This window comes from Dromiciops gliroides, chromosome 2 (genome assembly GCF_019393635.1).
Source record: "Dromiciops gliroides isolate mDroGli1 chromosome 2, mDroGli1.pri, whole genome shotgun sequence".
NCBI lineage: Eukaryota > Metazoa > Chordata > Mammalia > Microbiotheria > Microbiotheriidae > Dromiciops > Dromiciops gliroides.
In genome coordinates, this window is record NC_057862.1 from 484,745,820 (window position 1) to 484,770,802 (window position 24,983).

The window sequence follows — 24,983 nt, forward strand, 5'->3', positions numbered from 1 at the left end:
TGAAGCTCTGTATAGGTTTAAGCAAGAGCAAAAGGCTCCCTCTCATCGAATAGCCAAATACATAGAATATAGAAACAAATATGGTTCTCTTCTTATCCTGAATTTATCTGCAGAAGAGAGTAAGTAAGGGATCTGAACAGGCTTCCCTGCTTCCCTGGAGGGGTTGGCACCACTTCCAGAAGAGGTAGTCAGACAAGACCAAGAGTGAACTGACCTGTCCTCCCAAAAACACACTGTTTAACATTCTGAACTGGGACTCATTCATCTGCATACTGACTTCAAGAAGCTTAATCAATCCATGAATAAACATTTATTAGGTACCAACTTAGCACCAGGCACTGTGCTAAACATTAGGGATACAAAAAGAAGCAAAAGACAGTCCCTGTCCTCAAGGACCTTATAATATAATGGATTACAAGCTAATGGATTAGTTTACCTGGTGATATTTTTGTTCCTCACTAAAGGCAACAAGGATGACAGAAATGAACAGATTCAGCACCACAAACGTCATAAAGATGATGCAGGAGCCAATCAAGAAAGAGCCCAACACAGGGTTGGAATCCAAAACCTGAAACAAACAGAATTCAAGTGAATGCTATTAGATCCATTATAAGGGTCCACCCCCCAAATAGAAAGGGGGACCAGAAGTCCAAAGCACTGTATCAAGCTCCAACTTTAGGAAAAACAGGCTAGTGCCTACTCAGGATAATCTATATAGCTGCTACCTGGTAGAGAGTAAGGGAGAATATTGTCACAGTCCCTTCTCTGACTTTAAGCAAGTCTTTTCCTCTAGCTGTGCCTCAGTTTCCTCATGAAATGAAGGGGTTGCATAACCCTCTTCCTGCCCAGGTCTGAGAACAATCTCTGGGAGGAGGCCCACGTAGCCTCCTCTCCAGAAATGAAAAAAAAAAATGAGGAAAGCATGAGGGAGCAAAGGTTGGGGTAGGGAGGTGAAGGAAGGTGATGCTCCCTAAAGAGGAGAGAGACTTAATCCAGCTGTTTTCAGAAATAACTCATTGTATGAACCAGACCAAAATGGTATATTTTCTGGTGAATAAAGACAGGAACTCCTGAACATCTGACTTCTGACTCCTCTGCCCAGTCTGTCACTGAGATACTCTATGACAATCAATATGCAAGTCTCATAGTCTAGCTGGGCTTGCTTTGCCATCTCTGTAAAGTATGCCATAGCCTCTGAACTATGACCCAGCAGCTTTCTGTGCTTCCTATTCTATCAAGTTCCTTAATCCTCTCTGCCACCCTATAGGGAAAAAACCAAAGGGACAACAACTATGATTACCTCTTCATAGTTGAAGATCCCCAGCTGCAGGCTGACCATTGTTTCTGCTGCATCAAAAAGGGTTTTGTAGGAATGAAGCTTCCAGCCAAATATCAAGTTTGTCTGCCAAAGAAAGGGAGCTTAAGTGCTACCATCAAGCAAAAGATGAGTGGTACAAACCAGGGGGGATTATGTTACTGACAGTGTGCTAGCTCACTGTTTGTCATTCAAGTTAGATATCTACATGAATCCAGCCCTGCTGGAGAGGATGCTGGCTGCAGCAGAATAGAAGGAACAGTGGGTTTTGAATCAGACAACCTGAGCTCAAATCCAGGCTTTGTTATGAGCAATAAATATAGCAATCAGTCAGTCAAGTATTTATTAAGTGCTTACTATGTGGTAGACACTATGAAAAGGGATGGGGATACAAAGAAAGGCAAAAACAAGGTCCCAGTCCACAAGGAGGTCACAGTAGGCACTCAACTGATGTTTACTGCATGAATGAATCATTGACTAAGACCTGGATTTAAATCCTGCCTCTACCACTTACAAGCTATATGATTTTGGACAACTCACTGGGCCTCATTTTTCTCACTGTTAAAGTGGGGGAGTAAGACTAGATAATATTTAAAGTCTTTGCCAGCTCTAAATCAGTATTGGATTTAGAGCAAACCACTCTCTCATTTTACAGCTCTGAAGAGCTAAGTGACTAGCCTAAGGTAACACAGGTAGGAACTAGCTGAGGTAGGATTTGAATCCAAGGCATTATTCAGTTGATTGATTCATTCAATAAACATTGAGTGGCTCCTATGTTTATTGCATTTGCTACCTCCTTTGCACAAGCCAACCATTGCAACTGCTCTGCAAAACAACCAGTGTTTTGCCAATGCTGCAAAAAGTGGTCCCTAACCTTTCCTATTAGGGCAAGAGGAATGGACTAGGGTGAACACACATTTCAAAAGCTCCTCAATGGAAATGGGGGAGGAGCATTTATTAAGTACCTACTATGTGCAAGGTGCTGTGCTAATTGATTTACAAAAATATCTCATTTGATCCTGACAACAAACTTATAGTTTAGGAAACTGAGGCAGACAGAGGTGAAGTGACTTGTCCAGGGTCACATAGCTAATAAAGTGTATGTGGCTAGATTTGAACCAGAATTTCTTGTTTCTTTTTTGTTTTTGTTTTTTTGCATGGCAATGAGAGTTAAGTGACTTGCCCAAGGTCACACAGCTAGTAAGTGTAAAGCGTCTGAGGCTGGATTTGAACTTAGGTGCTCCTAAATCCAGGGCCAGTGCTTTCTCCACTGCGTCACCTAGATGCCCTTTGAACCAGAGTTTCTGATGACATTGACAGTTTGTTGAATTGAAAGGTTCCTGAATGTTTTGCAATGAACCCTGACAGGGAATATTCATAGGTTTCCCAGGTCCCTTGGGGAGAGTGGACTTTTTAGGAGGGTGCTCACTGCTATTGAGTAGGCTAGGAACATGATAGCAATCACAACGATGAATCCAGAGACATCTCCCCAGGCTCTGCGCAGGGTAGAAGTGAGCACATTCAGCTTGGGGTTCAGCCTAAGAAGATGCCACAATTTCACAGTGGACAGGAACATCAGGATTGCAATCAGGTAGCCCAGAACTGCATCTGCCCTGGCTGCTTCTCCAAAGCTGACAGCCCTAGAAGAACAAAGGGGGAGACCTGGTTAGAAGGCCAAGAGCAAAGGGGCCCAGAAGCTCAGCCCTTTCTATCCCCATCCTAGGTGCCTGACATGAGGCAGCAGCTAGGTGACACAGTGAATAAGAGCACTTGGTCTGGAGTCAGGAAGACTTGGGTTCAAATTGAGCCTTAGACATGCACTAGTTGTATGACCTTGGGCAAGTCACTTAACTTTTCTGTCAGTTTCCTCAACTGTAAAATAGGGATAATAGTAGCACCTACTTCCAAGGATTGTATTGAGGATCAAATGAGATATTTGTAAAGAGTTTAGTCCAATGCCTGGCACATAGGGGATGATCAATAAATGCTTGTTTCCTTCTTTCCTTCCTATGGCCAAAGGTCATGACTCTGGGTAGGTAGCTGAGCTACCAGGCAGCTTAAATAACCCTTATGCTTAAGCCGGGAAAGTTGTGAAGAGGATTCCTATAAAGGTACATCCTGAATTGGCAGGCCTCCAAGGGCCCCTCCAGCTCTGAGATTGTGTAGTTCTTTGATATCTATAGCTTTGTAAATGCTCACTCCTCAGCATGATGTCAGGTAGACTGAATTAATAAATGCAGACAGAATTTGCTGGATCCATCTGAAGGCAAATAGAACTAGAAATATTTGCTTTGTAAAAATTCTAGATATTGATGTGGCTATTTAAAAATTTGTCCTTTTACTGATGAAGTCAAACAACTATCCCAGATTCTAATTTGGAATTATAAGGACAAGTGACTAAGCTGTATATACATCCTCTGTGACTCAGCCCTTTCACTAGTGGTCTTAGAACCCAAGGATCCCAAAGGCAGAAATGAAGGCATGGAAACCAAGTGGGTGTCCACTCAGTGATCTGGAAATGGCCAGAAAAGGCTGTCAGATATTAAATTAATGAAATACTCTTGTGTAGTTAGAAATGTTGACTATGAGACATTTTGAGAAACATGGGAAGATTTGTATGAGCTAATGCTGAGTGGAATATGTAGAACCAAAGGAAGAAAGTATCTAATGTTCAATTCTTCATGACCCCTTTGGGGTTTTCTCGCCAAAGATGCTAAAAAGTGGTTTACCATTTGCTTCTCCAGCTCATTTTACAGATGAGGAAACTGAAGCAAACAGGGTGAAGTGACTTGCCCAGGGTCATATAGCTCATAAATTTCTGAGACCGGATTTAAACTCAGATCTTCCTTCACTGAGACACTAGCTACCCCAAGTCTCTACTCGTGTGCTTATAATCAGCCAGTAGAAACAATCAGCTCTTCTTACTCAAGGAATTTTCTAAGATAGCACAGTAAGAACTGTAACCACAAATCATTTCTCCATAAACCTATGGCAAGTTTTCTCACTAATGCACATGATATCCACGGGAAGAATGTGTACACACTTAAGAGACCCATGGTGGTGAGTTGCTCATCCAGGTAAGGCACCAAGGTGCTTATGTTTGTCCTTCAGGACCCAGAATCCCTTCTCTCCTCGTGGTATCCTCACAAAGCTCTCTACTGGGCACAGCATCTCTGCTGGCTGAGCTGCGTGCGAGGCTGGGCTCCCACAGTCTGGTCTTCTTGTCCTGATTCTTTATTGCTAGAGATAGATCTCTCTTTTAAGGTCATAACCAGCTTTCCTTTTCTGCAGTCAGAGGTCCCACTCCTCAGAGCTGCTTCCCCTCCCTCCAGTAACTGCCTCTTTGTATCTGAGTCTGTCAGTGTTTCTCTGCTGCCTCAACTATGCCTCAAACTCTCTAGAACTGACTCTCCCGCTTCTGGATGGGGTGTTTCCTTCTGTGCAAGCTCTATTGCCAGATGCCATGGCTGAAGAAGGTTAAAGAGAAAAATCACCTCCCTGTACCCATGCAGAAAACACCCCTGTGGGCAACACTTACTTGTAGTCACTCAATTTGGCTGACCCTTTCCAAGGATTATCCATTTAAAGGCCTCAGGGACATGACCCACTTTCATCACCTTCTGATTCACTCATAGAAAGGTTTTCACTCTTTGAAAAGGGATTGGGGCAGCTAGATGGCGCAGTGGATAGAGCACCGACCCTGGATTCAGGAGTACTTGAGTTCAAATCTGGCCTCAGACACTTAATACTTACTAGCTGTGTGACCCTGGGCAAGTCACTTAACCCCAATTGCCTCACTAAAAAAAAAAAAAAAAGGGATCATCACATATTAACAGCTGTTAAACTCATGAAAATTCTCATACCTCTTTATTCTACTTTTTGCTTTCTGTGACTTCATCAACTATGGGGGATGGGTGGAAGAGGAGAATGGAAACCCCCCCATTTATACTTAGATTTTTTTTGTTTGTTTTTTTTGTTTTTTAGTGAGGCAATTGGGGTTAAGTGACTTGCCCAGGGTCACACAGCTAGTAAGTGTTAAGTGTCTGAGGCCGGATTTGAACTCAGGTCCTCCTGACTCCAGGGCCGGTGCTCTATCCACTGCGCCATGTAGCTGCCCCCATTTATACTTATATTAATCTATCAACCATCAAACATTTATTGACCTCCTACTAGGACCTGGGTATAAAAATACAAAAGGAAGATAGTACCTGCCCACAAGGAGTTTTCACTCTAATTGGCATTACACATACTGGGCAACCTCCCATACTTTAAACTATTCAATTCCCCACTTATCATATTCTCGTATCTTTCTATACCTCTCTTCTTTTTGTCTACTCCTCCTAACTATACTATTCATCTTACCACAGCCCCTTTGTCTCTGCTCTTTAAGTCCATCAATCCTCTCCTGACCTTACTTACCTTCATACTCTTGACCCTAGAGTTGAACATTTTAACTATATCCTTCTGTTGTCCTACCATTCATGTCTTGCCAATCCTCCATCCTGGGGTTACAGAACGCTCCTTAGAGGAAGTCCTACAATCTACTGAATTCATTACCAACTTATATTTTCCTCTGGCCCTTCACCACTATAAAATAATCTTTTTAGTCTTCCTGATTGTTTCTCTGTTACAATGGAATTGGCCTTATCTCCCTTCTTCTCTTCTCATCAGCCTGGGAGTGCTAGCTCACTGAACTAGAAACAAAAGCAAGCCAAAACTGGGACCAGACTCCGACTTCCCAGGCCTTTTCTAATGTATTATTTCATGTAAATGGAAAAACTATCAATGGGAGTCATTTCAGAGATAAGGCTTCATTTTCATCCTTTGCTCACAAAGCTTTGTATCCAGTCAACAAGCATGTATATTAATTGCTTCCTATTTGAGTGCCTGCTTTCTCAGTATTATGGAAGGGAATTCTTAGTTGTGAGAACAGAAGACTGCAATTTGCAAATATGTTGATGCAAACATCAGCTACTCTCAGCTACTCTAGAGGCAGTGTGATGTGATGGAAAACATACTGGCCTGAGAATTAGAGATCTGGGTTCTGACAAAATATTAGGAGGCTGGGGCAGCTAGGTGGCACAGTGGATAGAGCACCGGCCCTGGGTTCAGAAGATCCTGAGTTCAAATGTGGTCTCAGACACTTGACACTTACTAGCTGTGTGACCCTAGGCAAGTCATTTAACCCCAACTGCCTCACAAAAAGAAAAAAGAAAAAAAAGAAAACTATCTTTAAGGCAGCTAGGTAGCACAGTGGATAAAGCACCGGCCCAGGATTCAGGAGGACCTGAGTTCAAATCCAGCCTCAAAATATTAGGAGGTCCCCTGTTTTCCAGGGCTAAGGCCCAGCAAGCAAGCTGTGCCCTGAACTTGGCAAAACAACAATTCTTTGCACCCACCCTTTGGATGACCTTACTCTCTGGCAAAATCGCATAATGATTGTATTGCTTTGACCAGCACCAGGTGTTCTCTGAGTTCAGACAAGCACTGGAAAAGTTCAGACAGATACCCATGTTCCCGCCATGAAGTCCTGCTATGATTCTAGCTTGTCACATTGTTGTTGTAACCCTTCATTGTCAGGCCTACAGCTCATGAGTGTAAGTATTGAGATCTCCCCACACTGCCTTGGGCCCCCACATACACACTAAGGGAGGCCTCAGCAGCACATGTGTCCTTGCTTGCAAACCATTTTCCTCACTTTGAAAATTACACTTTTCTTTAATTCCTGACTTGACTGGTTTTTGCCTGTTCTGTTTGACTCTGACCATCCTTAGGTTAGAGGCTGGTTCTGGTCTGGTTGTCAATTCAAATCCTACCTTTCTCACTTACTATCTTTGTGACCTTGGGCAAGTTATTTAACTTCACTCCTATGTAAAATAGGCCTCTGAGGTCCCTTGCAGCTCCAAACCTACAATCCTGTACCTTAGGTTTTATATGCTGTGCCTTAGATTTTTGTACCAACCATTAACAGTAACAGTATCATATATATCCCATTTGAATCAGATGTGGAATTAAAGAATTTATAGAATATCAAAGTTAAAATGCATCTCAGGACTTATCATGAAATAACAGATTTTGAGAATTGGAAGGGATCTTAGAGGCCCAACCCACACCTAAAAGAAATCCTCAGTAGGATATAGGCTGTAAGTGGTCATCTAGCTACCACTGAAGACCTCCATTGAAATGTATCTCTTGAGGCATTCCATTCCACTTGTACAAATTCTAATTATTAGGAAGCTTTTACTGATATTTAGCATTTTAAAATTTTGTAAGGCCTCCCTACCCCAATTAATCTAAGCCCTGAACACCCATTATGATTGTGTTCTAAGTTTAAGCCCCTTCTTTCCAAGGACTTGTGTACGGGAGAATACACCTCAGACTTTTGTTTTTGTACCAATTTTTTTTTAACTCTCCCACATTAATAAATATTATTTGCAGTGGGACACTCAATTGAGAGCAAATCATTGGGAGCTTATAATCAACAGAACTAGAAACCTCCAACCCCTCAGAGTTACCCCTAGAACTTTTCAGGGAGAAGTAGACACTTCAGCAGCCCTGGCCCACTAATGAGGAATTAGGAAAGTAGTCTCAGAGAGAGAATTACTGAGAAACAGAGCTATCATTACTTGTCCTTGTGGGTCAAGTAGTCTTTGATATCTCGGGCCCCCAGGACAGTTCTCTTCACAAACACTGACAAAGCACTCCAGCTGATCAGGATGATGGCAAGTTCTAGCAGGTTCCATTTACTGCGGAAATAGCTCCATTTTTGACTCTTCATAAGCCGACCCTGAAAGAGAAGGAGTTCATGCCTGAAGCATAGCGGGGCCCCAGTATGTCTGCTCCCAAAGCTCAGGATGCCTTCCCCTGGAATCCAAAAGACCACATACCATTCCTGCTCTTTAGGAATCATGAAATCGTGGAGGAGAAAAGGAACACTCTCAGCGGCAACAAAAAATCTGGACTAAGTGATGCTGCCCTCATGGATAAACTCCTCCAGTGAGACTATAAGAGGAGTGACCCATTAATGGGAGCAAGCTGGCTCAGCACTGGGTCAGAGTCTTCAATGTCATCACATGCTTTTGCTATCGGTGGGACCCACAGCATGGCTGAGACTGCAGGAAGCTGAGCCTGAGGACCAGCAGTTCTGAAAGCCTGCCATTTTCAGGACTAGTAGGAATGGATTGTGGGGCTCCTGATTTCCACCTAATCCTGTATATTCTTTGACAAAAACAACTTACTGAGAACTGACTGATCTTGACCTGGTCTCCATTCCCAGGCTAAAGAATTGCCTAGGTCTGAGCAGACTTTGACAATTCCAGCCTCTGATTACTTTGTAGGTCTTCCAAAGATAATTTCATTACTCTCAGCTTATTATGTAAAAGAACTTAACTGGTAAAACATATGTAGTCAACCCCAAAGGCAGCCTTTTCCCATGCTCTGTTTCTTTGTAGTTGTTTGTACCCTATATAAACTCTGTTTTCAGCCCCACCCTTTGAATACTCCTAGGACCTGCTATGGTGGTATCATGAGTTATAATTCCTCTGCCCTGATTAAAGAGCTTAATTTTGTTATATTCATTGTTTTCATAATTTTCAGGTTGACACATTCTATAAACATCTCTCTCTATACCTTGTAAACCTCTTTTGTGCAGACATTTCTGGCAATCTGTATATTAAACTCAAATGATAATTGGCTGGTTCATCAGACCAATGTAATGCCTCTTAGGCCTACAAGAGTGGGGTAGGTTTTTTCCCCGACTCTGGCATACTGCCTCAGACATTAATTATAGGAGAAATTTTTGTGGTCCACGGGAAGCTAAAAATTAGAACCACAAGGCTAAGCTATTCCTGGAATCCCAAGATGAAGCTGGGACCTAGTTATGGATGGGGCTTCTGCTACAAGAAGCTAGTGCCTCATTACAAATGCAGTCAGATAGTAGTACCATGCCACTCTCCACATCAGTTAGGCTGAGGGCTGTGAAATTAGGACATTACATTTAAATCATTAAATCAGTGAAATTAGAAGTTACATTTAGGGTATTTGGGTTCTTCCTGTGTATGCAAGGTCCTAAGACAGAATGGATGCTCCTGAAACTCTGAGTTGTGCCTAGCAAGCCAACTTTTCCAGGAAAAAAACAATAATCTTTACACCCTGAAGAAACTTCACTTCACTTTCCCAAAAGGACTGGGGAGTAGGATGAAAAAGTAGAATGTGATTTGGCATGAGGAATAAGATAGATTAGGCAGGAGAGAAACCAATTTCCAGCATTCCTAGCCAAGAAACTGGTTTCCAATTGAGTTTAAATCTTTAGGAATATTAAAACCTTAGGAGGACTTTACAGAATCACAGAACTTCAGACCCTGAAGGGAACTTAAAATAGAGCTAAAAAGAACCTTAGAGACCAACAAGGCCGGTCCTCTCATTTTACGAAGGGTAGGAAGAGAGGCTCAGAGGAATTAAATAAATTGTCCAAGGTCATACCACTAATAAGTAGATAGAGGATGCTGTAGCAGCAGAGACCAAGTGAGGAGGAGGGGTCTGAAGGCTTTTCAGCATGATAATTAGAATTAAGTGATGCAAAACATAAATAAAGGAGGAAATGGGAGGAATGGAAGGAACTAATGAAGAAAAATGAGCAATATAGAGCATGTATTAGGAAACTTGGGGAAAAAAATCAATAGAAATGACCAATACCAGATGTACTACAGAAAAAAATAAAATTGCAGGTGGTGTGGAACAACTGGAAAAGCACCTTCAGAAAATGACTGCATTATTGAAAGAACTGGAAAATAATCAGATTGAAGTGACAAACCTGGAGAATAAATCGAGGTACAGCAACCTCAGATATTACTGACACCCCAGAAAATTTAGGGAAAAACTGTTAAATTTGATATACACTTTAAAAACTCATGGTTATCTATGCAAACCTCTTTTTTGTTCTACTTTGAATATTGGAATTTGTTGATTACTAAATTTGTTTTTTTTTTAAAGTAAATGAAAAAAATAAAAGAACCCAAACATTATATTCCAAATAATCATTCAAGAAAATTTCCAAGATTTTTTTAAAAAGTGACAATTACAAATAGAATCTATAGCACCACAATAAGGGGGAAAACTCAAGAAGATTCAACTCTCTTGGACATTTATAGTTAAATGTTAGCATGACAACAATAATGAAAAATATGCTTCAAAAAGAAAGGCAGAAATAACATTTCAAAGAATATCAATCAAGATCACAGTGTACTTCTTAAGGAAGGCAAATTATGATAACTAGATAGATGATAGATGGATGAGAAGATAGACACAAAAAGAGATACAGACAGAGTGCTAAATGCTTACTTTATGCCAGGCACTGTACTAATCAAGCACTGGGGATTCAAATATAAGCAAGTGAGATAGTCCCTGTTTACATTCCAATTGTTCAGTCATTTAGTCCTGTCTGACTCTTTGTAGCCCGATGGATCAGTACTGTTCATGGAGTTTTCTTGGCAAAGATACTGGAGTGGTTTGCCATTTTCTTCTCCAGTGGATTAAGGCAAACAGAAGCACAAAGTGACTTGCCCAGGGTCACACAGTAACTGAGATCAGATTTAAACCTAGGTCTACCTGACTCCAAGCCCAGTGCTCTATCCATTGAGCATCTAGCTGCCTACTCTAATGGGGTAGACAACACATAAAGGGAAGTTTGTTAGGGGAATATGATTGTTCAGACAGCCAAGAAATAACAAACAAGTGGTCCCTAGCCTTTGCTTAAGGATCTCCAAGGAGTAGGAACCCACTCCCTTCTGAGAGTCCATTCTACATTTGGACAGTTCTCTTTACTAGAAAGTTTTCCCTTACATCAAGCCTAGATTTGCCTCTATACTTTTTCTACATATTGCTCCAAGTTCTGCCTTCTGAGAAATAGAAGAGATAGAATACTTCTACCAAATACAAGATGCTCTTCTCCATCCTCTAAGCTTCTCTCTAAGCTAAACACCCCCACTTTCTTTGTAACTGTTCTTCTTAAGAGTGTGGCTCAAAGCCAGGTGCTGCTGTATTACCAGCCATATATAGAGTAAAGAATTTATAACAAAGGATTGAGACAACCGAAGTGCCTCAAATGGGTTGCATTTAGGGGGTTTTGTTTCTCTGCCTTTCTTGTGTCAGCCTACATTTTGAATTTTTGTTCCTACTCTGATACTGTGTTTACCTCCTATTCCCTCCCTGGGGTGATTGGGAGATTCACATTTGAAGCTGTGTGTGTTTGCAACAGCTATTCCTCATTATATAAAACATGGCTGTGATTATCAATCAAAAGCTGAGATTTGTTTTCAGTCATGTACTCCTATCTGAGAAGTATTATTTGCTTAGCCTTAGGAGAAATATTGATTTTTTTGCATTTAAAAAACCCCCAAAGTTAAATTGGTGTATAATAAAAGTCACATCTTGGCTCTCTTGTCCCTTTGTTCTGATTAGATTATTCCTTTTGGGTGAAGGCATCATCTCCAGAAGGCCCCTGTAATACAATCCAATGTTCCCTGGAAGAATAAACACATTTACAAAGTAGGCAGAGCCCTTACCTTGTTGAAAATACTGTTTGAGTAGCTTGTACCAGATTTTAGCTGGCTGTAAGGACAAACTTCCCAAGCATCATGATTCCTTGGCCATATTCAGGTCAAGCTACCTCTCCACTCCAGCCTTCATCCACACCACCTCCCTGTGGAAAACTTGGACTCTTCCCCTGGACCCACCCTGCATTCAGATGGATTGGTTTTCCCCTTATCTTACCTGGATCCAGGGTTTCACCTTACTCCCCATCTATCTCTAGGACATGCCACCATGATCTATCCTGCCTACCCTTCCCTACTTTGTAGCTCATCTTTATGTATTGTCTTCTATTAGATTGGAAGGTCCTTGAGGGCATAGGTTGTCTAATTTGTTTCTATTTATTTTCCCTATTCTTAGCACAGGACATGAAGTATGATAAGTGCTTAATAAATGTATACTCTACCTACCTTTATCTATATGCCTATTTATCTATATAGCCATTGAATTTGAGGAGCTCAAGTGGTTGAACATTTTGTTGGACATTGGTACAGGGTACTCCTGCTGCAGTTATAGGTTTGATCTGATGACCTCTGAAATCCTTTCCAACTCTACAATTCTGTGATTCCACATAAGCTCCATTTCCATAGCTCCTTAAGGCTTACAAAGCAAGACAGCTCTGTGAGGTAGGTGTTAGTGCTACCGTTCCATTTTACAGGAGAAGCAGAGTGGATGGAGTGCTTACCTCGAAGTCAGGAAGACCTAGTATATAGTCTCATCTCTGACACATACAGTCTGTGTGACCGTGGACAAATCGTCTAAGTTCTCAGTTCTGTGGGGAACTCTCTAAGACACTTCAATACCAGAGAAGGAATGGGCAGAAGGGGTTTCCTTGTCTGAAAGTTCCCTATACCAATGAAATTATAAGTCTAGTCCTTATCCCCCTATCCATTTTACCTCTGAGGAAACTGAGGCTCAGAGAGGTTGTGGCTTGTCTAAGTTCATTCAGCTAGAAACCTGCAGAACCAGGTCTTAAGCTCAGGTTTTCTGATCTGAAGTCCTGAGTCCTTTCCATGATACCGTACTGATATTATCTGGACTAGTTTGTCAGACTGGTAGACACCAGTGGTTATGAATGAAGAAATCCTAGGATGAGTAAGAGGGGCCCAAGAAAGTTCAGGAGCTCAAGGAGTTACTTCAGGAAGGTAGACTTAGAAACGTGGTAGCAACAGGAGACTCTAAGAAACCCTAAGGATGAATGAAGACAATGGACACTGGAAATCAGAGCAGGGAGATATCAAAAAGGGTGGACAGGATATGATGGGAATTAGGAGCTGACACCAAATCTATCTTGGGCCAATCCTGCTCAACTCTAGAAGAAAGTGATGGATGACCTTCCAGCTGACCTTCCTTTACCAGGAGACCCTTTCCTTCCCTGGTCCAGTATAGCAGTACATTAAGAACCCACAATGAGATGTCAGACCTGCTTACTTCTCCCAGCCTTTCTTGCCAGGAAACTGGATATTCAGCCCTTCACTCTGGGCTGTTTTAGCTTCAGGCCTCTCTGCTCAGAATGTACCTAATCTTACCTGAATGCCCATATAATAGGCCAGGAAGAGGAAGTAGATAACTTCAGCGGCTACCACAAAGACATGGAAACCATTGGTGAGGGGATAAAGTCGGATACTTTGCAGTTCTGCTTGTGGAAGGAAAGCGCCTGAAAAAATTAAATGGTGGGGGGGATATCTTGTTAACACACAGCAACCCCACTTTACCTCTCCCTTTGACTAAAAAAGCCTCAGTTCTCTAAGCTGTATACATCCAACCTACCTTCCCCTCTTCTCTTCTCCCTCCCCCTTTTTCCTTCCTTTGTTCCTCCTCACTTCTGCATTACTCCCTCCCTTCTTTGCTTCCAAACAGAAGCTCCTCTGAGGGCAAGCACTATTTCTTTTTTGTCATTGTGTCCTCAACAGCATTTCCTAGTGTTGATCTGGTTATTGAAATAGTTAAATCCTTGTTGAATTGAATTGAACATTTATTAAGCCCTTACTGTGTTTGTAGCACCATGACAGGTGCCAGGATGGATACAAAATTTAGGTACGGTAAGTGTAGGGTCAAGGGAATGCCCCAGTCAGTTTGAAGATGGGCCTTTGTTTGGGACTTCTGAAAGCATCTCTCTGTTAAGAAAGTGAACATGTCCGTTGGTACTTTGCTGAGAGGATGGAAGGACTTTGAGGCAGTCTTTGTTCCTGGAGCTTCCCTCAAGATTAACTGGTTGGTATTATAAAGCTAAATATGGATATGTCCCTGTGGGGCTAAGGGGGACTCACTGGAATGTCAGGGTGTTATCTGTCGAGAAGTCTCAGGTTCAGTTTCTTTCCAAGGACAGTGTAAACCACTGGCTGGCACTGAATATAAAGGACTTTAAGACCCTGTGGGACAGTGGGACCCACTAGGGAGGGAGAAGATTTATATTGATTGTCTGTGAGCTATTTTGGGTCCTTTATGAGCTTTCTGTATTGTTTATGAGCTCTGGAAAGTCCTTTGCATCTTCTGCATTGTCTGTGGGATTAAAAAAGAAGGCTGGGAGGCAGCTAGATGGCGCAGTGGTTAAAGCACCGGCCCTGGATTCAGGAGTACCTGAGTTCAAATCCGGCCTCAGACACTTGACATTTACTAGCTGTGTGACCCTGGGCAAGTCACTTAACCCCCTATTGCCTGCAAAAAAAGAAGAAGAAGAAAAAAAAGAAGGCTGCCCTCTGTGTGATATATGCATTGTGACCTTTCATAATTAATTGTATGGCATCTGGGGGTAATCTTTCACCTACATCTTTGGACACCTAAACATGAAATATATTCTGAGATGCCTCAGACTGAACTCTAAATTACAGTAAAATATGAAAGAGAGTAGGGGAGGGGACAGGAGGGAAGAGAAGAGAGGAAGGGAGAGGAGAGGACAAAAGAGAGGTGGAAGGGGAGGGGCAGAAGAGGGAGGAACCTTATAGGGTCAGTCCCTAAAATTGGAAACAATCTGGGTAAACACAGAACTAGGGAGCACTGAGCCACAAGTTACCCATAACATGGTACCTGCTCTCATGGCAATTATGCTTTATAATATTACAAATTCAAATTTCTGTACAACTTTAAGGTTTATGAAATACTTTTCTCACAGCTGTAAAGTAAGTAGTAGGAGTATTATTTTCATCCACATTTGACAGATGAAGAAACTGAGACTTAATAATTTGCCTGAGGTCACATAAAAAGTGTGGGATTTGATCCTGGCTCTTTGACGTTAGATACAAAACTCTTCTCACTTCGCCAAACTGATTATTTATCTAAGGAAAATGTCATGGTTCCTGCTGGGACTGGACAGAAAGAAATTTTAAAAGCCCCTACAAGTCCAGACATTAAAAGGACTGAGGAAACTCCAGTAGGAGAGCCCAGGGGCAAAAACTAGAGGAGGGAGTGGTGGAGAGGGTGAAATACAAGATGATGACTGTGGCAGAGACTGGCCAGTTGGATACTGGGTACAAACACCTTCCTAATTCCTATGCCCTCTAGATGTTCTCAGAGTTCTGGAGGCATCTATCATAATTCACAGAATATAATAGGCACTTCATGATGAATGGATGCACAAATGAAAGAGGGAGCTTACAGCTAGGGAGAGGTGAATACGAAGTTGTTTCTAAATTGCAATTGAACTCTCTCACCATTAACCAAAAAATAGAAGATGGGATACACAATGCCCAGCAGACCAAAATGAAGGGCACTGGTAACAAGATGAGATCAGGTAGAGAATAAGGACCTCACTCCATAAATCAATCTTCCTCTCTAGATAGATGAGCCTAGCTAGTCACTGGCATGGAGGTATTAGGACATAATACAAAGGGCCCTGAATTGCAAATTAGGAGACCTGGGTTCTGCTTCTAGCTCTGTGGCTAGCTGGGTGTATGGCCTTGGGCAAGTTGTTTCACCGCTATGATTCTCAGTTTCCACCTCTGAAAAATAAAGGATTTGAATTAGTCTGTAAGGGCCCTTCCAGCCATGCCTGATATATCCTGAAGGTTGTTGGACTCACTCTCCTATTCTCAGCCTCCCAATCCACCCTCATCCCCCCGAGCCTTGATCTTCAGTTTGCCATAGCAAGAACCACATACTCTCAGAGATTCTAATGCAGGGCCTAGGACATCCAGGATTTGGGGAAGTCTGGTGTGTTCAGTGTGTACAAGGTCTCATGTGCAACAGGATAATCAGCAGACATTTCTCACCTACAGCGTTTGTTTCAAAAGTCAGAGTCACAATACAGAAAAGGTTCACGTTAGCATTATAGACGGTAAACTCCACAAACACTGCTCTAGTGAAGGTGTCCAGCCAGGTGTTGTTAAAGAGATACTGAAGAATCCTGCCAAGACACGAGAAACATAGAATCATGAGATTTAGAGCTAGGATGGATGCTGAAGCTATCTAAGTCTAAACCTGTCATTTTACAAGAGGAAACTGAGGTCCAGAGAGGGTAGATGACTTGCCCAGAATCTGACAGGTATCAAGTAGAAGATTCAAGATGAAGTCCCTGCCCAAAGAAATGATGGAAAGGGGAAAGGGACCCACATGTACAAAAATATTTATAGCTGCTCTTTATGTGGTGGCAAGGAATTGGAAGTTGAGGGGATGCCCATCCATTGGGGAATGGCTGGACAAGTTGTGGCATATGAATACAATGGAATACTATTGTGCTGTAAGAAATGATGAGCAGGAGGAGTTCAGAGAAACCTGGAGGGTCTTGCGTGGGCTGATGATGAGTGAGTTGAGCAGAACCAGAAGAACATTGTACACAGTATCATCAACATTGTGTGTTGATCTACTGTGATGGACTATATTCTTCTCACCAATGCAATGGTACAGAAGAGTTCCAGGGAACTCATGATAGAAGAGGATCTCCAAATCCAAGAAAAAAAAAAAAGAACTGTGGAGTATAGATGCTGAATGAACCATACTATTTCTTTTGTTTTTGGTGCTGTTGTTTTTTCTATTTTGAGGTTTTTCATCATTGTTCTGATTTTTCTCTTATAACATGACTAATGCAGAAATAGGATTAATGTTATTATGTGTGTATATATATATATATATATATATATATATATATATATATATGAAACCTATATCAGATTACCTGCTGTCTAGGGGAGGGGGGAGGGAGGGAGAAAAATCTGAAATTGGAAAGCTTGTATAAACAAAAGTTGAGAACTATCTTTACATGCAACAGGAAAATTAATTAATTAATTAATTAAAAAAAAAAAGATGAAGTCCCTGGTTCTAGGAATCTAAACCCAGTGTTCTTTCCTCTATACCACCCTGATGCTCATGCAAGCTCAGTTGTTGGCCACCAAGGATGTGACTTCCAAAGTTAGCTCATGGAGGGGCTACCAAATGTCAGGGATTGGTCCCTTGTCTCCCACATAGAGGGCCATTCTCTGGGCTAGGTAAGTATTAGGAGCTTCATGCTAGAAGTCACCCCTGTGCTCCACCCCCACCCAACCCTTCACTTCAGCCATATGCTCCCAGCTGAGGATCCCAGGTTCACCTTGCTTCCATAGTTTCTTTTCTCAGCCAGTGCCATCAAAAAGCTCTGGTCCTGTGTTAAAAGCCATCTTTGTCAGCAGGGCCCTTGGTGTTGGCCCCAGCATTTCTCAGTGATTGCATGGCTTGTTTTACCCTGGAGCTCCTAGTAATCTCCTGATAGTCACCTTGGACTTTTAATCATTAGCCTTGCTCGGCTATTTGATACCTGTGTCTTCCTGCTTCCTGTCTGTTCATCTCATCTCTGGCCTGCTCTCTGCTCTGAACTTTACTCCTCACATGTACCCTTTGACTCTGACTTACCCACTGGTTCTCACCCATAGCTATATCTTCACTGTGAATTGCCTCTGCCAGGTCTTATCCAACCTTACGTCCTCTCATGAGATCCCACCCTGACACCACATCTCTTGCGTTTGACTCCTCACTCTGCAATACAAGACTGCTAGCTTCTTTGGCCTCAACTGATCTCTTGTCTCAAAGAGTGGGGTTTCTGCCACAGATTACACTGATCCTATTGGGGGGGGTTCATTCCATTAGGTGGATTAGGGGATAAATGAGGTAGAACGATGGACTTGATCTTTAAAATGTGACTCCCCATATATTCAAAGAAGGTTGAAGAAAATCCCCATAGATATCAACATATTCACAGATGCACTTTTTGTGGCAACAAAGAACTGGAAACAAAATAGATACTCATCAATTTGAGGAAGAACAAAACAAATTCTGGCACATGAATTTAATGAAATATTACTGCTTCATCAGAAGCAATGGATATGAAGAATTCCAAGAAGCTTGAGAAGATTTCTGTGAATGAGCCAAGAAAAACCAGGAAAACAATATACACAGTGACAATAACAATAGAAATGGAAAGAACAACAACAACAACAATCCCTAAAACTGAATATTTTGTACTTATAATGAATAGCCCTGGCTTTGGAGAAGAGTTTTTAAAAATTCTCCTCCCTTCTTCTTTGCAGAAGTGGGCTTTTAGGGAACCTTGGATATACTTTCAAATTAAGTTGATGTGCTGGATAATTTTGCTGAGCTGTTTTTCTAGATTTGTTTTTAAATCTCTCTTATAAGGGATTAGCAAGGCAAGAGAAAAGGATATATTTAGAAACAAAGGTATGATATAAAATATACCAACAAACATTTTTTTAAATTAAGACTATTGTTTTGTGCACACAAGTAAAAAGGATATCTAAGGGATATATCTGAGTGTCTAAAAGAGCAGGATTAAAAAGATCAGAGATATGCTTTATAACCATCCAGTTTGGTAGGCCCTATCAATGGCTGACTTCTAAGGCTACAGCCCAAGATGGTAGCAGTAACAGCTTGGGGCTTCTAACTTCACAAGTGACATCTACAATTTGTGTTACAGCACATTTGGGAATGAAAACCACCAGTGTGATTGCCATGATGTGCCACAGACTGCCCCAATCTTTACCCTTCCACCTCTCAACTCTTAGGAGTCTGGTCCTATTCCATGGTAGTTCTAGGGAGTCAGATGCTGTATGTGGGGAAGCTGGAGTACAGATATTAGGCCTCCGGATCAGATCCCATAAAGAGTCTGAACCAAACTTCTTTCTTTTCCAAGGTCTCCATTTCAGGCCAAGGTTGGCAGGGGGCATCCCAGAATCAAAAGATCATAAGATTTAGAGATATAAGAGATCTTAGAGTCAGTCAGTAAAGAAATCTTTATGAAGCACCTATTATGTGTTAGGCACTGTGCTCAGGGCTGTGGATACAAAGAAAAGCAAAAGACAATCTTTGCCCTGAGGGGCTCATGATACAATGAACCTCTTACAGGTCATATCATGTAGTGCTCTCAATTTGTAAGTGTTAAAATGGGCATAGGATTTCTCCTAAGATTGAACAAGTGGTAATAAGGAGTATCTGATATTGAACTCAGTCTTTTGACTCCAAATCTAGCCCTTTTCCCACCAGACCACAACACCAAGTGCCATATTGGTGCATGTCCAACACCAACAGCCTTCTCATCCTAGCTTGGAGATTCACCAAGGGGCCTTAAGATGGTTGTATATTAGACATTAAGTCTGATGTCTAGCATCTCTTCTGGTTTAGTAGGAAGCTGCAGAGCCATCTTCATGACAATCATGGTATAGATATAGCTATGGAAGTCTTGGAAGCTATGGAAGATATAGACAATGGAAGTCTTGACCTCTTTCTTGTTTTCATATTCAGATTGAGATTTTGTGCCAGTGAACTGTTTTGTCATTAAACTAATCTAAAGAGTAACAACCTGCCCAAATGTCATGCCAAAGGGAGACAATAGCATAACAGCATGGCCATGGGATGCAATGGAAAGAGGACATGATTAGAAGTCAGGAGACCTTAATTCTAGACTCAGCTTTGCCACTAACCAGCTGTGTGATCATAGGTGAGTCCCTGGTCCTCTCTGGACCTCAGTTTCCTCCTCTGAAAAATAAAGGTGTTGGATAAGAATTTCTCTAGGAACTCTTTTAGCTGTATTAGATCATGGTCAGATAAGTCTCTGTGGACACTACCTTGATGCATTCTTTGAATCTGTTCCCAAATGCACTATGTAGCCTCCTCCTCGATAGACTGTGAGTTTGCCCCAGATGGGTTGGCCTCGTAGCTGGGTCTGGCTCTGATACTGCCAAGCCTGGGAATGGCTAGAGCTTTCATTGCAAGTGGAATTTTTCCAACCTTCACCATAGTCAGACATGTCTTCAGCTTCCAGGGAATACGGTGCATGACATTCATGAAGAGAAGCCCATAGTTCCTGGGTGATGGGGCAAGAGTCATTGCGGACTCTGACTTGACGGATCTGGGCACTTCCAACCAGCTTTGAGTTTCCATCTGTAATAAAGCCTGAACAGGAAAGTCAACTGAATGTGAGTAACCCATTCACTGAGAGGTAGCCATGGCTCCATAACTGTACTGCACCGTCACTCCAGAGAGTGGGTCCCAGAACCCAGCTTGTAACACCAACCCACTTTTCCTCTTTATCAGTGGGACTGAGGGGACCTAATGTCCAACTCTAATGAAACCACCACATTTAGACTCAACATCAGAGTCCTGGATATGCTTATAGAGGGAATCAAAATAACACTGAAGAAAACTAACCAAGTACACTCAGAGGAGTCTGTCCTGGAGTGTCATCATTCTGAGGGTATTGAGGGACTGATTCTCAAGGTTTCAGAATCAGAGGAAAGTACCAAAGCTGTGGAAAAAATAGACTTCATATTTGCCCCCAAAAGGAGACCAAGAGAAAAATTCATAACTACTGACAGTAGCTCTAATTTGCCATCTATATAAAATTTTTATGAGACTAATCTATGCAATTATTGAGGTTGTCCTTAATGAAAATATTCATACAGGTACAGGAAGAACTTCACAAGTGATATTTCAGTTGGACCACATCTTCATGATCACACAATTGACTGAAAGATGTAGAGAATACAAGATACCACTGTGTTTGTTTTTTGACTACAAAAAAACCCTATTTAATTTCATAAAGCAAAATCTCACCTTGGGCAAATCCTTAAAACTCTCTGAATGTCAGTTTCTTCATCTATAAAAGGAAGGGGTTGGACTAGAGGGCCTTCAGGGAGGAAGAGAGGAAAGGGACAGACAAAGGGAGAGAGGGAAGAAGGTTATCTTTACCTGGATATGAACCATATAAGTTGCTCACTAATGTGGTCTTGGCCCACTCAAAAAATTCCTGGAAATTGAGCACACCCTGCAGCCCTGTACAGAAGCTGTTCTCTAGATGCCTGTTGAAGTAGTAGGCATTAGGGTCCCTCTGTCCATAAACAACCAGCAAAAGCATCCATAAGAACCCTATGTAAGCTAGAAAAGAAGAAACAGGTTTGTTAGGTGGCTTTATGAATCTCTCAAATGAGCCTCTCTCGTGGCCTAAGAAATGCCTGACTTCACACAAATATCTTCCCCTCAAAGGGTTCTCCTTCAGACTATTTTGTCAGAGGTGTCAAAGGCACCACCATTCTCCTGACTGCAAAACTTTGGCCATTAAGGTCAAGCTAAGCTGTTTTCTCTTTTATGAAGTCTTCCCTAATATCCCTCCAACTCTACCCTGGAGATGAAACTGACTTCTTCCTCCTTTACATTTCTTATAGTCCTTGGCCTGGCTCTTTCCTTTGTGCTCATTTCACTTTTTATACCTGGTTCTTTCATTTATTTTATTTAATGTTTAAATTAAATAAAATTTTTAAATGAACAAAAATCTATTTTTCTTTCCCTCCTCTCCTTAAAGAAAAACAAAATCCTTGCAACAAATGTAGGTAATCAACACTCATTCACTTTTCTGTATTACATTTATTTGTGTACATGCCTTTTCCTCTATTTGATTACAAGTTCCTTGAGAAAAGAGCCTGTTTTATATCTAGCTATATCCCCAGCACTGAACACAAGAACCTGCATTAACAGAAAGTAATTATAAGCATTGGTTCAATTGAATTGAATCTGTGATTCAAAGCCCAGCCCTCCCAATAGTGAACAAATCTTGTTGATTCTTCCTTCATAATGCTTCTACTAGCCTTCTCTTCCTTACCATCCCCACCACTACAATTCTTCTCCTGGATACTTGGTCAGGCTTTAGGGTTTGAGGGAAGAGTTAACCTTTACTAGGGAACAAATGAAAAAGGAAATCAGCTAAAGAGAGACCTTACCCATTATTTCTCTAATTAAGGCAAATGCTCTCTGCTCCTTGAGGCGATTCCTCTTCATCTTCTCAACATCAGCATCAAGAGGTGGTTGGTAGATGCCACTTTGACTGTCCCTACGGGCTCGGAAGAAAATGTCTGAATCTGTCAAAGCAAAAGACAATGGCACCCTTGTAGTCTGAGAGTTTTCTCCTGGGATTTGACATGTGACCCACAGGAATACTACAATATGGAAACTACAATAGAAGAGAAATGTTGGTGGGGCCTCAAACCCATTTCTAGGGGCACACATGCTGAAGGCCAGATGAATAATGAGAGGCTCTAGTCAAGAAGTCTTGAAGAGCTTCAAAATCAGGGAGCTGGCATCTCAGCCGTCATGGGAAGATAATTATTCTAGGTAGGACCCTTTGGAGGAAAGCCCCATTATTCTGCCTTCAGGCTAGGCTCCTGCCCAAGAGGATTGGAAAATCTTGGATAGGGCCTGGATGGGGTCCTGTTTCAATCAATACTCAAGGAAAGGCCTGTTCTAGTCTTAGAGGCTGAGTCAAGCTCATTGGTCTCTGAATCAAGCAAAATGAGCTCTCTAAGATAAAGGCTACATGCAAACTCAAAGGCTTCTGCTTGCTCTGAAGTTTCCGTGGCTCTCACTGTGTATTTCTGTTTTCTGAGAGACTTTCATAGTGAAATATTAATGCTGAAGGTTGGCCTTACCCAGACCAAGCTACCTAGTAAATGTCCCAGACACCATGTCTCACAGAAAGCTCTTGGGTCTATCCCATGCCATGACCTGGTCCTGCCTTGGGCCCAAAGGAAGTATACCCATAGTATTCTACATTCAGATTAAAACCTGAAGTGGCAGGAAGTAGGAGTTAAGGTTGGGGCAGGTGGTGCAACATGACTACTTTTTTTCTATATCAGTTTCTATGAGTATAAAATTCAATAAGATTGTTATAGTAATCTCATCATACCCCTTGATGTACTCTGTGATCCATTCTGGCCTCCTTGCTGTTCCTTGAAAACACATCAGGGGCAGCTAGGTGGTGCAGTGGATAAAGCACTAGCCCTGGATTCAGGAGGATTGGAGTTCAAATCCGACCTCACACACTTGACACTTACTGTGTGACCCTGGGCAAGTCACTTAACCCTCATTACACCCCCCCCCCCAAAAAAAAAAGGAAAAAAGAAAAGAAAACAACATTCCATCTCCTTACTCCCAGGCTTTTTTCATGGCTGTCCTTCATGCCTGAAACTCTCTTCTTCCTCATCTTCATCTTCATCTTCACCCCTCTGCTTTCCTGACTTCCTTCAATTCTCAACTGGTCTTGCCTTCTACAAGGAGCCTTTCCAGTCCTCCTTAATCTTAGTGCCTCCTCTCTGAGACTAACTTTATTTATCTTGTATATATCTTGTTTGTATATTGTTGTTTGCGTTCTTTCCTGATGAGATTATGAGCTCCTTAAGAGGAGTTTCTTATTTTTATTTTTCGCCTTTCATTTATCTCCTGTGCTTAGTACAGGGTCTGCCTAGCAAATAGTAGGTGCTTAATAAATGCTAGTTGCTTGGTTGCTAGTATCTCATACATATAGAGTAGTTCCTATTTGGTGTGGTACCATGAAAAGAACATGGCCTGGGAACCAGAACCTGAGAGTGAATCTCGACTCTGTCACTACCAGTGTGATCTTGCACAAGACACAATCTCCCTGGGCCTTAGTTTCCACATCTATAAAATGAAGGTGTTGGACTAGACCTTTATGGTCCTGTCTAGCTCTGTTTCTATAATCTTATCCTGTCCAACCCATTTGATCCTCATCACAACCTGGGAGGATGGCAGGACAGAGGTTGTTATTCTACTGATGAGAGAGCTGAAGGCCTCAGTTGCCCAAGGTCACACAGTTAGTCAGTCGGGAAACAAGCAGTTGGCAAGCATTTATTATTATTTATTGTTAATTAAAGAGTCAGAGGCAAACCTAGGACTTGAACTAGAGTCCTTTGACTCCAAATCCATTTCTCTTTTGCCCGTGTCCTATTGCATTCCTGTAAGTATCCAAGAGGAGAGACAATGTCCTTCTCTTTTCTGGTATCTCTGGCTTTGCCAGACTGTTTTTACCTTTCTCTGTATCCCTAGCACTTAGCACAGGTCCTGAAACTTAGTAAGCATTTAATAAATGCGTGTTGACTAACTTTACTAGGAGACATTAAGTGCTTGGTAACTAGTGGGCTATATGATTCTTTCTGATCCTTCCTCCTCACACCTTGTTGAGGGGGAGGCTTACAGGTTCCAAAAGAGTGGTGTTGGGTCAGGGAATAGGAGAGTTCTATAAAGGAATAACCGGGAAATTTCAGGAAACCGTGAGGGTAGTAGGGATAGCAATTCTTCCCTCCCCCCCCCCCTTGCTAAAGCAATTCCACAGGAGTTGTTGAACTTCACACTTTTAAAGTCTGAATAGATCTTAGTAAACATTTAATCCAGCAGTATTCAAAGTGTGGTATGAGAACTCCTGTTCGTCTTGAAACCCTTTCAGTGGGCCTTTGAAGATGAAACTATTTTCATAATACTAAAATGTTATTTGCCTATGAAAAAATCCTCTCTTATCCAGCTACATATCTGTGTGGGTTCAGATTTTCTTTTATACAACCAAAACAATATATTTCTTTTATTTCTTTTTTTATTTTATTTCTTTTTTTTTTTAGTGAGGCAATGGGGGTTAAGTGACTTACCCAGGGTCACACAGATAGTAAGTGTTAAGTGTCTGAGGCCGGATTTGAACTCAGGTACTCCTGACTCCAGGGCCGGTGCTCTATCCACTGTGCCTCCTAGCTGCCCCCCCAAAACAATATATTTCAACAGACTGAATGAAGAAGCATTGGCCTCAACTCCCTGTAGAAGCAGATAT

General features: G+C 41.8%; 1 protein-coding gene across 1 annotated transcript in view; it reads right to left on the reverse strand.

Moving 5' to 3' along the window:
- The window catches only part of PKD1L2 (polycystin 1 like 2), a 155,638-nt gene that overhangs the window by 27,079 nt on the left and 103,576 nt on the right, over nucleotides 1–24,983 (reverse strand). The window contains 9 exon segments of the mRNA XM_043981005.1: nucleotides 437–568; nucleotides 1,301–1,402; nucleotides 2,745–2,955; nucleotides 7,942–8,102; nucleotides 13,432–13,559; nucleotides 16,111–16,244; nucleotides 19,948–20,275; nucleotides 21,071–21,256; nucleotides 22,096–22,233. Coding sequence (XP_043836940.1) covers nucleotides 437–568; nucleotides 1,301–1,402; nucleotides 2,745–2,955; nucleotides 7,942–8,102; nucleotides 13,432–13,559; nucleotides 16,111–16,244; nucleotides 19,948–20,275; nucleotides 21,071–21,256; nucleotides 22,096–22,233 — 1,520 coding nt within the window.